Source organism: Urocitellus parryii, chromosome 8, assembly GCF_045843805.1.
Source record: "Urocitellus parryii isolate mUroPar1 chromosome 8, mUroPar1.hap1, whole genome shotgun sequence".
Taxonomy (NCBI): domain Eukaryota; kingdom Metazoa; phylum Chordata; class Mammalia; order Rodentia; family Sciuridae; genus Urocitellus; species Urocitellus parryii.
Genome location: NC_135538.1, coordinates 112555955 through 112571120, shown reverse-complemented (window position 1 = coordinate 112571120; position 15166 = coordinate 112555955). Strand labels below are relative to the sequence as shown.

At 47.0% G+C, this 15166-nt stretch overlaps 1 protein-coding gene across 2 annotated transcripts in view; it reads left to right on the top strand.

The window, feature by feature from the left end:
* The window catches only part of Zfand3 (zinc finger AN1-type containing 3), a 303765-nt gene extending 288984 nt beyond the window's left edge, over positions 1 to 14781 (top strand). For both annotated transcript variants that reach the window (XM_026383582.2, XM_026383581.2), the window contains one exon: positions 13760 to 14781. In XM_026383582.2, the coding sequence (XP_026239367.1) occupies positions 13760 to 13914 (155 nt within the window). In that variant the 3' untranslated portion in view covers positions 13915 to 14781. The remainder of the gene's footprint in view (positions 1 to 13759) is intronic.
* Positions 14782 to 15166: the final 385 nt, after the last annotated feature.

Sequence of the window (15166 nt, the reverse complement as noted above, 5' to 3'; positions counted from 1 at the left end):
CAAAGCCATTCTGCTAGGAATCTAGGTCCCTGTGACAGGACCCACGAGAGGCATAGCAGGCAGTCTGTTCCCAGAGATTCAAAAGCAGCAAATCCTGAATAGTCTGAGAAGTAACACTGTCCTAGCTAGAAGGAAAGGAGCTACCAGAATTCATATCTGAATAGCTGAGACTAATTGTGACACATATGAACAAAGTTCAGGGACAGAAAACTGAAAAGAGTGAATGTTTCAGCCCTGTATTTCATTGAAGAAGTGCCTAAAATAATTGGGTCAGCTGACTTTTCTAGGAATTGCTCACCTTTCTACCACCTATTTGTTTGTACAGATATTATTCCCATTGCTATTCATGGTTAGACAGAGCTCTGTAGGGAATGAACACATCTCCCAGGGCCTTTGCGGACAGAGGTGCACTTATAACAGCTGCTTGGTGTGTGTAATGAGCAGCATCCCTGCCCTGACCTGTCCTCACACCTGTAGTCCAGAGGACCCTGTCTCTGTGGATCAGGAGTTAAGGCAGCCTAGCCACTGAGGCAGCTTGTGAAACAAAAAAGTAAAGGGAAATCAAGGTGTTGGAGAGAAAGGAGAAGGGAACAAAATGGAGAAGTACTAAAACCGTGAGGAAATGGAAGGGATATTTATAGAGGATAATAATGAGGCATGGGGGGGTCCAGTGGCACTTACTAGAGGAATGCTGATTTGTCACACTACCAGTCCCTGAGTAGCCTGGATGGGGTCACTACTTACTCTTCTCCGAGATTTGAAGGATGTTGTCTTTCTTTGTTGTCACCTGTGGCATTGAGGTAAAACCACCTGTTGCCTAATTCATTGCTGTACTCCTAACAGTTCTGGGACACAGTGGAAGGAGGTGATGATGAGGAATGCCCCTCGTTGCTTTGGGTAACCAACCCTTTGTTCACGGCTTCACCAACTGCCATATATGCTAAAGTGTAAGTGCCCAGGAAGGTGACTGGGAGGTAGGTGACACTAGCCTGTGGGAAGTCCACCTCCTAGAATCTTCCACAGCAGCCCCTGTGGAAGATTACAGGATCCAAGGAAGGCCTGCTGCATTCAGTCTGATGAGTCTCCCAGAAAAGCACTTTGAGGCTCCAGGGGATCTAGGGGCAAGAGTGCCAGGGCAGTGTTAGATGCTCTCCTCCAACCAAAAGTTTCTCTTAAGTGTTAATGAAGATTTTTGCTTTTGCCACCCAGGAGAAGGGTGTTTCTAGGCTGTTAGGGAGGTGGCAGGCAGTGGCTACAGTGTGGTTGAAGACAGGCCTTGTGAACCCCAGAGAGTATGACAGCTACCACCTGAGCCTTGCAGAACTACATGGGCCTCCTCCTCAGAGGACAGTCAGGACACATGCTGTACTCTCCACATATTCTGATGTTCTTCCTTCTTGAACTATGTCAGCCCACCAGCCCCTGGAAGATGGAATCACAAGAGAGCTTGCTCCTTCTTGTGATTAACATACAGGATGACATACATGTACTCCCCATCACTGTGCTATCCATGCTACGGATATACCAGAAAGGGGGAATTCTAGATTTTCAAGTTAAAGGGTGTTTTTCCCTTAAGCTGAACTGTTACCCTGTGGTTAATTTTCCATAGAATCTGGAGTAACTGACCAGAATACCAGGGTAGAGAAGTGAATGTCCATCGGGAGCCTGTGTGACTATGCTCAGTTCTTCATTAGCTATTCAGCCCATTTTATGGCTAAGTTTCAATTCCAAGAGAGCATCTAATGCCATCTTGGACATTTCTGGGTTGCCTCTCAGAGTGAGCTTAGCAAATAGTGACTCATATTAATTATAGCAGTAGAAAGTAAACCTGCTAGTGCAAAAACTGGGATATATCCAAAATAACAGTTTTTCAGCTGTCCCTGCTGAACCCATTTGCCCAGGTAAGTAGACCATGTGGTGGTGGACTCTTGGAGTGGGATAAGAGGATAGTTATTAGCATTACACATTCTTTTATTGCTAGAATTAATTTTCTTCTGTTTTTAATGAGTCATCTGTCAACTAAAATTATTTTTTCATTCTACTGATCTTTATTGAGTTCTAGAAGAAAAGCAGGAAATAAAACCCAAGTGTGCAATCTCTTGGTGCTTTTATTCTTTAGGGGAGAGAGACAGTAAACAAGGGAACAGGTCCTCAAGATGATATCTGGGAGGAGTAAGCACTGGGAACCACAGTAGGGATGGTAGGGCAAATCTGGGAGCAAAGCCGAGACAAGAAAGCTAGGAGAAAAGTGTCCCAGGTAGAGAGAACTAGGTCTTGGGGTGGGGGGGGACAAATTTGACATCTGGGAGCAAAAAGCCATCTAGCATTGCTAAAGCAGAGTGTGAGAAGAGAGTGGAGGGGCAGACGGACAGTGGGGAACTTACAGGCCTTTGAAAGGGGGTTGATTATTATTCTAAACATAGTAGGAAGGCATTGAAGGGTTTTAAGCAACGGAGTGACATGATCTGATTTACATTTTTAAAATATCCCTCTGGGAGAGAAGCAGAAATGCTTGTGTATGCATAGACTCTCAAGAATACATAAAACTGGTGGCAGTGGTTGCTTGGCCTCTGGGGAGGGTGACGGAGAAAATGAGATGAGAGACCTACTTTTTGCTGAATGTTGCTTTATACAATTTAAATTTTATTATATTCATATATTCCATTATTCAAAGAAGAGTTAACAAATCCGAAACAGTACATCTCGGGTCAATTATCCTAAAAGGAAGCCCCCTAAGGCCCCTAAAGTCCCTCAAAATGCTCTGAGGAGGGAGGCTTGGAAGGCAGCAAGAGCAACATCAGGGCATGAGCAGGCCACAGGTGGAGCCAGGACCTCCCTGTATTGTAGCCCTGCTGGCATTCCTTCTGTTCCTCTAGCATGCTGAACTCATTCCTGCCACCAGACCTCTGCGTGTGAAGGGAGAGAATGGCAGATTCGAGACATCATTTAGAGTAAATCTAATGAGGCCACAAATAAAGACAGTGTGAGTAGTAAGGGAAACAGAAGTCAAGAATGAGTCCCAGGTTTTGACTGGAGCAGGGATGATTAGGAGATAAACTAATGTAGGGGTCAAGAGGATTAATTTCTGTTTTGAACATATATAGTTGAGATTTCTATTAGACAACTTCGTTTAAGGTGTTTCTCAAATAGGCAGTTTGATAATATAGGAGTTTGGGGAAGAATTCCTGGATGGAAATGTGAATGAGCTATGTAAAGAAGTGAATGTAAAGAGTGAAAAATGCAGGAGGACTTAATTCTGGAGTGATTTTTAGAGAAACCAGTAAAAGATTTAAAGGAGCAGTAGTTAGTGAAATGGGAAGAAAGTCAGGATTGTGGTATCACAGAGGGTGAGAGAGAAAAGCTGATAGGAAACAGGGAGGAATGTGCTGTGAGAGGTTAGGGATTGGGATATTGGACTTGGCTACCTGAGCTATTGATTAACCTTTGTTGTCCCTTAAGATCCAGAGAACACAGTGTACCTGCAACTAACTTGTTCATTCCATTCGACCAACATATTTTGAGTGAATCAAGCACTGTTGTAAGGTATGTGTGATAAGTTACAGAAACATGGTCCTAGATTTCATGAAGTCTAGTCAAATTAAACAAAAGTTACATAAAAAAGTTGCACAAGTGATCCTAAAATTTCAATTATGACAAGTAATTGAAGAAGTGCAGGGTTCCATGAAAGCATGTATGGGGCCCTAGGCTGGTCTGAGACCTCCTGAGCTCAGACTGAGGCCTGTATGTGAGAAGTCAGTCAGGAGTCAGTGTGTCTAGAACAGAGTGCCAGGGGTGAATGGCACCAGGGGAACAACAGACGGCAGGGATGTGATTGTGCTACAGTGGTGACATTTTAATTATAGTCAGTAGGAAAATGTTAAAAGGTTTAACTCTCAAGGAGTGGCTATCACACTCCTTTTGCTGCTCTGAGGAAGGTGGGTTTGAGGTGGGGTGAACACCTAGAGGAGGTATTGCAGCTGCCATGGGAAAAGATACTGGTGACTTCGACTAGATGGTGGCAATAGAAATGGAAAAAAGAGAATGAAAATGGATTCATAGAAGTTTGTAATTTAATGTGAAGAGTAAGGAAGACAACAGTGATGACCAGGTTTGCGTCATGAGCTGTTGTGGCCTTGTTCTCTCAGAATGGAGACGCTAGAGGAGAAACAGATTTGTGGGTAAGTAGCAAGTGTCCCATTTTAGACCCCCCCCCCCCCCGCAAAACTCTGAGATAATTAAGACACTAAGTAGACAACTGAATACAGAAGCATGGAGCTTAGAAAGGTGTCTAGGGCAGAGAGAATAAGTTTCAGAATTATTAGCATATGTAGTTAGAATTTCAAACCTTGGACAAGAATGTCACTGAAACAAAGAGCCCTCATTGACTCTGCAGGAGTAGCCAGCTGTTCTGAATGCTCAAGTTGGACTTAGCCATTTTTAGCCTTCATTCATGGGGTGTGTTTATACCTAGATTACACCCATTTTGTTAAGTTCTAGTATCTGAGTCTCTCCTACTCCCACCCTGGGTGAGATGGGTTTGGGCTATGGGGGTTAGGTTCTTCCATGCAGTAAGTTTATAGGATCAAACAGTGGACTGGTGGGGCAGGGTAGCACACTCCTGTAATCTCACTGACTCAAGCTGAGGCAGGAGGATCACAAATTCGAGGCCAGCTTCAGACTTGACCAAACCCTGGCCAAAAAGCCCTGGCCAAAAAGTCTAGGGATGTGGGTCATCGACTCATTGGGGGTTTAAGTAGAGTTTGCAGTCTGACCTCAAATTTGAACTTATGTCTGTAGCTGAAACATTCTGCCATTGAATGAAGCTAAATTAACTTTAAATATAGAGACTCAAGAAGCCAGCTCCTCTGCCCAGCCCCACCACCACCTACAGTGGATGGCAGACATTGTGGGACCTGTAACTTTAAAGCTCAGATTTTGTGAAAATAGAAAAGGGCATGCTTATATTCTTAAGCTCTTCAGAATGACCTTTTTGAGTTACTACAGTGAAAACAAAAAGCATGTAGAAAGGCTTCAATCAAACGAAGCACATAAAACAAGAGCGTGCAATGCTGGTGCGGCTTGGGTGGGACAGGCTGTTGCAGAGTGTCTACAGCCCCTTCCTTCCTCTCCCTCATCCTTCCACTGCAGCTCCCCGCCTGACAGTCTCAGGGAAACAGACACACTGCCAGGACGTGAGCAAACTTGGAAACACACATGCTCTGCTTCTGCTTGTCAGAGAGGCTTGCAGAATTCTCAGCTGTACCTGTGGAGATGCCCAACAAGGGCAGAGAAGCTGCTCTCTGTTGTCCTTGAAAAGTTTTCATGTCCCTTCAACAGTGTCCCAAAACACTGAGTGCTTTCCGGGCTGCCTTGTGTAGTCTTCATGTTTAAATCAGATATCTCCAAAATTTGCATATCTTCCACCGAAGTCTTTACTGAGTTCTTGTCACTTAGCATGTATTTATAGTCTATAAAAACAGGTTTGTGGAGAGGGGAGAGGAAACTTGTACATCACGCGTTGGGAGCAAGATTTCCACATTCATTCTCCCTTGGCAGCAGGAACTTCTCGAAGGAGAAGGGAGCCCGAGTCTAGACTGAGAGGTAAAGGCAGGTGGGCAGAGGCAAGTTATGTGAGTGGAGAAGGCAGGCACAGGCATGTCTGGAGGGAGGCCAGAGCTGAGGAGCCAGGTGTGCTAGCTCTAAGGTGAGAGGGACCACGCCACCATGAGGAGTCACCCAGGAACAGGCATCAAAGAAATGATCCTTTCTTTTCTAGGTGTTGCTTTGGAGAAAGAGGTGTGGCATTTTCAGTCTGATGCCCTCTGATTACACTGCCATGTGGACATTCCATGACTTAGATGGAATGCGGGTGTGCTTTGGGGGATGGCTGAACAGACTGCAGTCCCAGGGTAAGCCGTGTGGCAGGAGCCTGGCTATTGAGTTACCTCATGAGCCTACCCTATGCCCTCCAAGGTGGAATGAATATAGTCGCTTTTTGTCACCTCCACCGTAGCTTTGGGGCTGGTTTTATTAGAGACTACTCCTCCATTTGAGAAGATAAAGGAAAAAGGAAATGTTTAAAGAAAAGTTAAAACAAACCAGGAGCCCACTGATAGAAGGGTAAGGACTTCCCCAAACCAGAAGTTTCTTGACAGCACAGCATTGCTTTCCTGAGAGCCCAAATGTGGCTGGAGTCGGACAGCGAAGGGACCAGGAGTGTAGGCACCTCCTTGAGGGTTATGGACCCAAAAAAAACAACCTGCTATCAAGAGGTTAATGCTGCCTACTTTTAATTACTGAAATGAGGTTTGACAGAGCAAGTCATTATTCCTGTGGCAAAACCTGCCTTAAGCTATTTTGTCTTAGGGGTAGGTTTTTTGTTTTGGGGGGCTTTTGTTTGTTTTTGTTTTGGTACTAGGGATTGAACCTAAGGGTACCTCACCACAGAGCTACATCTCCAGCCTTTTTTTTTTTTTTCTTTGAGAAGGGTATCACTAAGTTTCCCAGGCTAACCTTGAACTTGTGATCCTTTTCAGCCTCCATAGTCCCTGGGATTTCAGCCATGAGCCACAGCTTAGCATAATAGGAGCCAGCAGCCAGCCCCCTTCTTGTTCTCTGAGGATGAAAGAGCTTGCTGGAAGAAACATTCTCACAAATCACAGTGTCCTTTGTGGTATCCTGTGCCCCTAGGTGACAAAATAGGTTTTGCCTAGGCAGAGCAAGAGTGAACTATGGGAGGTTTGTTCTCTGTGAGGGCTGTGCTTGAGTGGGTGATAGAGAAGACTTTGCTGTGATAGGGCGAGCATTCCCCACAGAAGAAGGGGTTAATTAGAGGTTTTATCAAGAATTAGACTGTATGGAAAGAAACAGTAATAAAGGATGTCAACAGTAGTGGACATTTTTATAGTTTTAAAGCTGTGTGTGTACAGATTGCACCAGGAGTTTCATTCAGACAGACCATGGCAGTTTTCTTTCCTCCGCTGCTGACTGCTCTCTTAGAGCAAAGTGCAGGCCTGCTATGGGAGGGCTCCAACAGTGCCGAGTGAGTGCAGCAGCTACTTTGAGTTCTGTGATGCACAGGGTTCTTGTATCTTTGCCCTCTGTTACACGGCTGTTTGGTGTAACATGTAGCTTGTTGTATGTAGCTGATATTTTAATTGATTTGGGGAAAACTAGATGATTGCTTCTGTTTTAGAGTTATCTCAGTGCGATTTAGTGGTGTTTATTAAGGAGTAGGGTATGCTTCTCTAAATTGCAAGTTTTCCTTCCCTTTGAAAGATACCCAGCTTAGTGATTGACTCTGGCTTTGGTTCCAGTGCCCTGGGCAGCTGACCTCTGCTCATCACTGGTTCTCTTCTCCAACTCAGCAGAGCACTGTATCAGCCAGCTCAGTGAGCTGGGATCCAGTTCTGGTTTTTGGAGCATAATGATTTTCCCTCCTTCTCCACCTTGCAAAGCCAGGAATGGAGAAGAATGTAAAACAGACACTTCCATTCCTGAAACACCTGCAACTGCTTTGCCTGTGCCATGGGCCTGATGAAATAAAATGCATTAAGATCCTTTAATACGTTTCTGTGCTACAAATTCTGCCTTGGGCATTGGGTCAGCGGATGTGGTATAATCTAGGGATTGCTACTGGTGGGAGTATAAATGGCTAATGCTTTGCAGCAGGCTTTCCTGTAACCACCTGCTGTTCCTAACATGTACTTACAAATGAGCTATGAGGTCAGTGAGCTGTCCTAAGCTTTAAGAAACTTTTACCTTGCTGGGAAAAAAAAAATGGACTTTTTTTTTTTTTTAATGAGCTTGCCTGGTCATTTCAGCTGCACAAACGAGGCACATTTGTTGTTTCTTTCTTAAAAAAACATTTTAGAAACCAAATGATACCTAATTACTGAGTTGAGATTTGGGGTGGCCACCCTTAGGAAGCTCTTGGGTAGATTCTATTTGTTGGAGTGCCTGTGCATCTGCAGCAATAGTGTTTGATTTGCCTCAGGACTGGACATAGCTGCCCAGGCCTAGTCACCTCACCATGCAGCATCCGGCAGGGGCTGGGGGCTCCTAAGCAGGTGCTCTGTGCAGACAGCATGTGCACTGCCACCACAAACTGCACAGCAGAGTATTTTAACAGTACCCCAGTCCCTGAGGCCTGTCGGTATTTTTAGGTTCTGCTTGAACCTTTGACAATTTGAAATTCAAATGAGCAAGAGAGTGTAAAACATTTTGTGCAAGTGAGGTAAAAATACCAAGCAGCTGGAGCTGAGGTCTACCCTGGTCGGAGGCTTTAATAAAACAGCTACTCAGGGGTGCCTCCAATTTGGGGATCTGCACGAAAGCAAATGTTTTATTGAAGTCCCAAAGTGTCCAGAGCTGCCCAGTTTTGCCAACTTTAAATGGTGCCTTTTTACTCCAAGATGAGGTCAGTAAGCAACATTTCTGCCTTGTAGGGATTAAATGAAAATGTCAAGGTCTCAAATTTTGTGAATTTTGTCATCACTTTCTTGGTCTCCCTTGGGGTATTACATGAAAAACAATAGTTCTGACCATTGCCCACTTGTTAGGGCATGGAGGGATACACGGGCCCCCTCAGGCAACAGAAGGAGTCTGCTCGGGCAGAACGTAAAGGGCTCCTTCTCTCTGGCCTCCAGCTCCTGCTCCACCCATGTTCCCTGTTGCCCTCACAGTAGACACTCCCTGTAGCCTAGGGGAAAGGGACAGTGAAAAGAAAGGAACTGGCAGATGCTTGGCTTCCTTCAGCTGCCTCTGGCTCCCTGCCTGCCAACACCGCAGAGACTTGGGCCCTGTTTCTTCCAGCACTGGGTTGGATGACTCCTGGGAGTATCCTCTTGGGCAGTGGTCATTGTTGATTTTTGTATAAGAGTAAAATGGAAATATTGTTAGAACTTCCCTAGTACTTTAGAACAAGGTGTTGGGTGTTATGGCGTTTTTGCCTACTGATGGCATTTGTGCAAATCGCTCTCAGTAATGTAGATTTGGTCTCAAAACACCCACACCCCCCTCCCTTGTTGTAGACAAAGGTGAAAGTGAGCTGTGAAAGAGAGCATCCAAATGAATTGTGTGAGTTTTCTATGTGAGCTTTAAAAACTGTCAGGTAAAATCAGATGTTTGGCTCCCATTAAATGAGCATTTTTAGAACTTACAAGTCTTGGAGAATGTGCTTCTCTTCAGTTTTCTGCTGGGAATGTGCTTCCAGGCCCTTCCACGTTGGGCATCTTCATGTCTAATGTGGCCCATGGTCCGTTGACTGCCTTAGGAGGGCTGAGTCCAAATGTGTTCATTTAACACCTGTGAGCGGCCTCCCCTCTCCAGAGAAGCATACCTTCTCCCCTGCCCCGGAGCCTGTCTGCCTTCCTCATTCATGTGGGCTTCTCTCAGGACTGAGGTTTGTGTACTGAAATCTTATGTGTCTGGTAGCAGTGGTCAGGAAAGCTGCTGCTTCCCCAGAACTTCGTCTCTTTCTGTCCATAGCCACAGGTGTGGGCAGTGCCCTGGATGCTTCCCACTTCATGTCCACGTGGCCCCTCCTGATGCTGCCTCCTCAGTTCAAGGTGCTCTTCTCAAACTGAGGGTGGAGCTGATGGAGCCCATAGGGAGACCTTCCAGTCCAGATCACCTGTCGAAGTCAGGCAGCCACCCTACTGCTCTTCTCCTTTTGCCCATGTCAGGGAGAAAGCGACAGTCCAGAGAGGCAGGGTGGGACCATGGAACAGTGCGCTTGGAGAGCTGCCTCTTCACCCTCCCTTTTTAATCAAGGACTCGTCCCAAATTGCTCTTTAGTGCCAACAAGCAAAGAGTTGCCCACGCAAGTTCTTGAGCATTTTGTGCAGATTTACTGAAAACAGCTCAGGCAGCCTAAAGGAGCTCCACAGCCTTCTCCTGGACCACTGTTCCTGAAATCCAGTAACCCTGTGCTCCAGGAGCAGGACAGCCAGTCACGTGACTGCAGGGGAGAGGACTAGGTTAAAAAGCACATTTGGCAGGCATTTCATGTTTTCAAAACCATCCCTGGCTGTTTTTCTTTCTCTTGGGGTAAGTGTCCTTAACCGTATTTGCCCACCCCTTACCTCTCATTATTCCTCCAAAGTACTGTAAATTGTGTAGCTGTGATAAACAAAAGTAGGTTGAAATTGTTTTTAAAATTACATGCTGCTGAACAATGGGATCATGAGCGAGTGTAGAATTGGGGTGTGTGTATACAAGTGAGCAGTTAGGTTTTCATCGATACCTTTTTAAATTGGGGGAAAAAAAGAATTGCAGAGTTCCCTGGGTGGAGGTGCCAGAGACATTGTTATGGTTCACCTCATCAGCTCTGAGTTCTTCGTGTTTTGTTCCTTCTGGATGCCAGTCTTCTTTGGCCCTCTCTCAAAAGGCCCCATTTGGTTTCTAATGAATGATATAGAGGAAGTACTCAGGCCAGCCCAGACAGGTTGGAGTTAATTGTGTTTGTCTTTGAAATTAAAGACAGTCTTACAGAACTCACACATATACAGCGCGAAGGAGCCTGGACTCATCACTGTCCATGTCTATTTTGGTCTCCAGAGGATAATAAAAAGTTCATGACACTCACAGTGGTTTCTGGAAACAGATCTTTGAGTACCAAGAAAAAAAATGAATAAAGATGGGTTCCCACCCATCCCTACCCACCATCCTCTGTACCCAACACAGCACTCTTCTGATACTGACACTAGAAGGCAGTTAGCCATCGTTCGCTGTCAGTGGATAATACCTACTCAGCACTTGGGACAAATTCCAGCATGTAACTTCCTCCTAGTGAATGATCCTGACAGGAGAGGGAGTTAAACTTAATTTATGTTATCTAATAAGCTCAGTTTAGCAACTTGGAAAGTTAGCCTTCCAGAATTTTCCCGCAGACTTCTCCCCAGTGAATTATGTAGTGCCATATATTACAATTGTTACCAATGCCACGCTCCCCAAATGTAGTCGCTACTGAGTAGTTCTCACTTTTCAAAAATCAAGGCCAAGTGTCAAGGTGTATGTATCAGGCACAGAACTTGGGTATTTGAGCTGAATGAAGAATCCTTGGGGTGGACAGAGAACACACCTGGGAGAGTTGCTAGGGTTATCACTCACTCTGTTTCCTTTTCCACAATGGCTGCCCCCTAGCTGGCAGAAGGCAGGTGAAGCAAATTGGGGTGATGACCAAACTGAAGCCTCTTCCCTCCACCGGAGTCTGCCTTTGATGAGGTGTTCAGCTGAGCCAGGAGCTGGGTTGATTCCAGTGGTGATCCATTTACTGCTGCTTTTATTCAGCCAGCAGCATTCATCAGAAGGATAGAAGAGCCCCCGGGACTTTGTCCTGAATCATCCCAGTATCTTGAAGGAAGGGAAGGGGCAGTAGGGATGTCCCCATCTTTTATTATAGATATTGCAGGTACAGAAATATGTCAGGACTTGGTGACAGACATACCCTGATGCCATCCTGTTGGTTCCCCAGCGTGGCTACAAATTCCCCCTTACCAGCTGGGCTGTGCCTCGGAAAGATGATTTTCTTGTTAGATGGAGGATGCATATTGAGGCCATGCACGCTTCTGCTGTGAAATCCTTTAGGAGAAAGACAACTGGTATCCAATATCTTCGAGTAATGAACTTATCAGTAACTATAACACATGAGCTCATTAATCTTAACTTTGCTTTTGGACCAAGTGGGAGTTCAGCTTCTCGGGAGACAAAAATTTCATCTCTGTTCTTTTCCTTAAACCCAATCCCAATTTAGAGTCAAACATATTGCCCTGCTCTCCCTGGGAAGCAGTTAATAATATGTTTTCTTGAACAATGGATGGCTCAGGTCGCTCAGGACCTCCAGGCTGCATGCACATGCCCAGGCACATGGTCTGAACTCAGGGCTTCCAAGTAGGGTGTGAGTGTCATCTTGGTCTACACACACACACGTTGTTTCCTCAAACTGATGAATGGTGTCTAGGTGAAGTTAATCTTAAAAGCTAAGCCATTGATCCTGGTGTAATGGTGCAGGCCTATAATCCCAAGGACTCAGGAGGCTGAGGCAGGAAGATCATAAGTTTGAGGCCAGCCTCAGCAACTTAGTGAGACCCTGTCTCAAGAAAGAAAGAAAACATTCGAAAATTCATTTTGAAAAATAAAAGATCTAGAATAGCCAAGCAATTCTAAGTCAAAGAGATAAATGCTGGAGGCTTCATAATATGTGACTTCAAATTACACTACAGAGCTGTAGTAATAAAAACTGCGTGGAACTGGCATAAAAACAGACACACACACACCAGCGCTACAGAACAGAGACAGAGACAAACCTAGTACCAAAAAAAAAAAAACCCTAAGTTCACTGAAGCTTAATCTTAAAATCGTCCATCCTGGCCACTTGGTCCTTTCCTCAACATCTGTCACAGCCTCCACATCACTGGAAAGAAATTGAGGCTGTGGGGTGAGTCTGTTTGCCAGAGTGCTATTATCCATTCTGTTTTCAGGATCTGGGCTTAAAATAAGACAACCTGGGGAGGAATGTTTTGGGCCTGGAGAATAAGTGAGGGGAGACAGGCAGGGGAGGCTTGCTCTTGTACCTGCCGCAGACCACCCACGGGATGAGGGTGGTAAGGAGCAGCCAGTGCTGGCAGGCACCTTCTGCCTGGATCTTCTCCACACCCTCCCTGTGGAGAGGCGTGCTCAGCTAGCGTGCCGAGGCCCAGAGCTCAGCCCCTAGAGTGCTGGGGGCGGGAGAGGAGAGGGCAGATGAACCCAGCAGACACTGGGCGAGACTCCACGCACACCGTTAGCCCTTCTAGAGGTTGACTGGAACGCTCGCAGGAGCAGGCGACACCGTCGTGCACCTCTGTGTGTGCCTTTGTCCTGGCCTCTTTGCTGACTCCTGAAGTCCTCTTCATTGTGGCCACCCAGAGGGACTCTGCCTCACCTCCTTGCTGTCTGGCCTCTGAGTCTCTCGATCTGCTACTTTCACCAGGAAGGCCGTTTCTCTTATCTGCCCCCGACCAGTGTCTCCCTTGGAGTCCTCTGCTCAAAAACGAAACCACAACAACAAAAAGCTAAGGACCACAGCTGCCTCCACATCTGGGAGGGAAGGGCAAGCGGGAAGCCCTGAGTGGGGACCTCAGCCCCCCACCTGCCCGGGGGAGTTGAAGCATCAAGTTCCTTAGAGATGGCAGTAAGAGCACAACCTCTCCTTTCCCCCTCTATTGTTGTTTCCTTTTCCAAGACTTGGAGCGGTCTGTTTTCCTGAGAGCCCCCACGGCTTAAGGTCATGGTTCAACTCCTGCCCTCCCCACAAGCCCTAGCTATTCAGAAGGTGGACTGTAAGCGAAGCCATCATCGTTTCTCCTCCCTCTCTGCCTCCTAAAAACAGTGTGGTGGAGGTCACGGTGTGCCTGAGCCAGGGACAGTGCTGAGCTGGCAGCTGGGTGCTCTCCTCCTGCACGTGACGGGGGTGGGGAAGTCAGCCCACTCGGTTCCATGGGAAAGGACAGTGTCTCACTGCAGCAGTCAGCGTGGGGTCCCACCCTTCTTGGGTCCAGGGGGACAGCCTTTGAGTAGCCACAGTGGGAGTTCTGAGGACGTCAGACTGGCTTGGGAGGCTGTGGAATGTGGAGCGTTGTCATCAACTGTTCAGCAGCAGGAGACCTTGCTGTTCTCACCATCCCCAGCCAGATGTGCCCCCACACCCTCTGAGTTAGGGTGACCTCCAGATGCCCTGCTCTAACAGTTGCTGTCCTCTGCCTCTCCCACCCTGCAGGTTACGTGTTCTGTATGTTACATCGCCTCCCCGAGCAGCATGACTGCACGTTCGACCACATGGGCCGCGGCCGAGAGGAAGCCATCATGAAAATGGTGAAACTGGACCGGAAAGTGGGGCGCTCCTGCCAGCGCATCGGGGAGGGGTGCTCCTGAAGGCCAGGCATGGCCACCACATGACGCTGTTCTTAGTTCACTAATGTTAGCCTTATTTAGGACAAAGTCAGCCAGACACCTTGTACTGGGCACGCGTCAGACTACAGCCAGTCCGTTTCCTTTCTTTAGCCAGCCATCCTGGTACTGTAGTTTAGGGGTTGATGGTGGTTGAAATTGATTTCTGGCTGGTTACTAAGGTGCCTGCTAGCCATTGTATAAAATTAAAACATGAACAATATTTTTTTTTGAGCATGGCTAGTGGATTTAAAACAACACATACCTGTCACTGCTGGAGTCAAACTTATAAAAAGCCTTAAGCGGAAAGTGTTCCAGACGGAGACTCTGAGTTTAGAGGAGTAGAAACTGGTGTTACAGTTCCACGACGCACATGGCTTTGCCAGAAACTCTGTTTAATGTTTGGCCTTTCACCTCTTCACTTACCCTTAGTCCCAGGAGCCAGGATACCTGATGGCCATGCGTGCCTTGGCCATGGGAGGCTGCTGATGGCCATGTGGCTGGGCTGGGTGGTGGCCTCGCTCTCCCACACAGCTGGAAATGGGGGGCAGGGGACAGATTCTTATGGAAATTTTTTTACCTGACTTGCTATGAAAAAAACTCATCACACAGAAGAGAAACAATAACCTCACCTCGAAAATTAGCTCCACTCAAGACTAGTTCATGCACGAAACCCACCTTTTCTACACAGGATCCGCAGTCATGAGCAGCACCCAGCCAGAGTGTACCCTGACCCCAGTGGCTCTGGTTGCCATTGCTAACCGCAGGGATCTGGCAGTTGATCTAAAGCCCGTGGCAGCACAGCACTGTGGCTGGGGTCTACAAACTGGCTTCTGCAGCCAGATTTCATATTGGGAGTTTTTAAAAAAGACATTTCATAGCCACCAGGAATCAATCAGTAGTAGTGTTGGGGAGCAGCTGGGGATGCTGCTGCCACAGCCTCTGTCCCTTCCACCCAGAGCCCACTTGCCCTTCTGGGGCTAAGAGGATGGTGCCGTGGCCCCCGCTCCTTCCCGTGCGGTCTGTAGTTGGAGGACAGCCATCCGTCTCTGCCACGTGGCAGGCTTGGGAAGTGGAGGCAGCCTGCCTCACCAGAGTGTGGGGTGGCACCTCTAGAGCAGTGGCTGTGGCTGTGGCTGTGGCAGGAGGTGGGGAGGGCAGGTCTCCCACCCATTCCTCTGTGTGGGCAGAGAGGTTCAGTAGCCACAGTTGCTCAGCCAGTGGGGAAGAGGGGTGG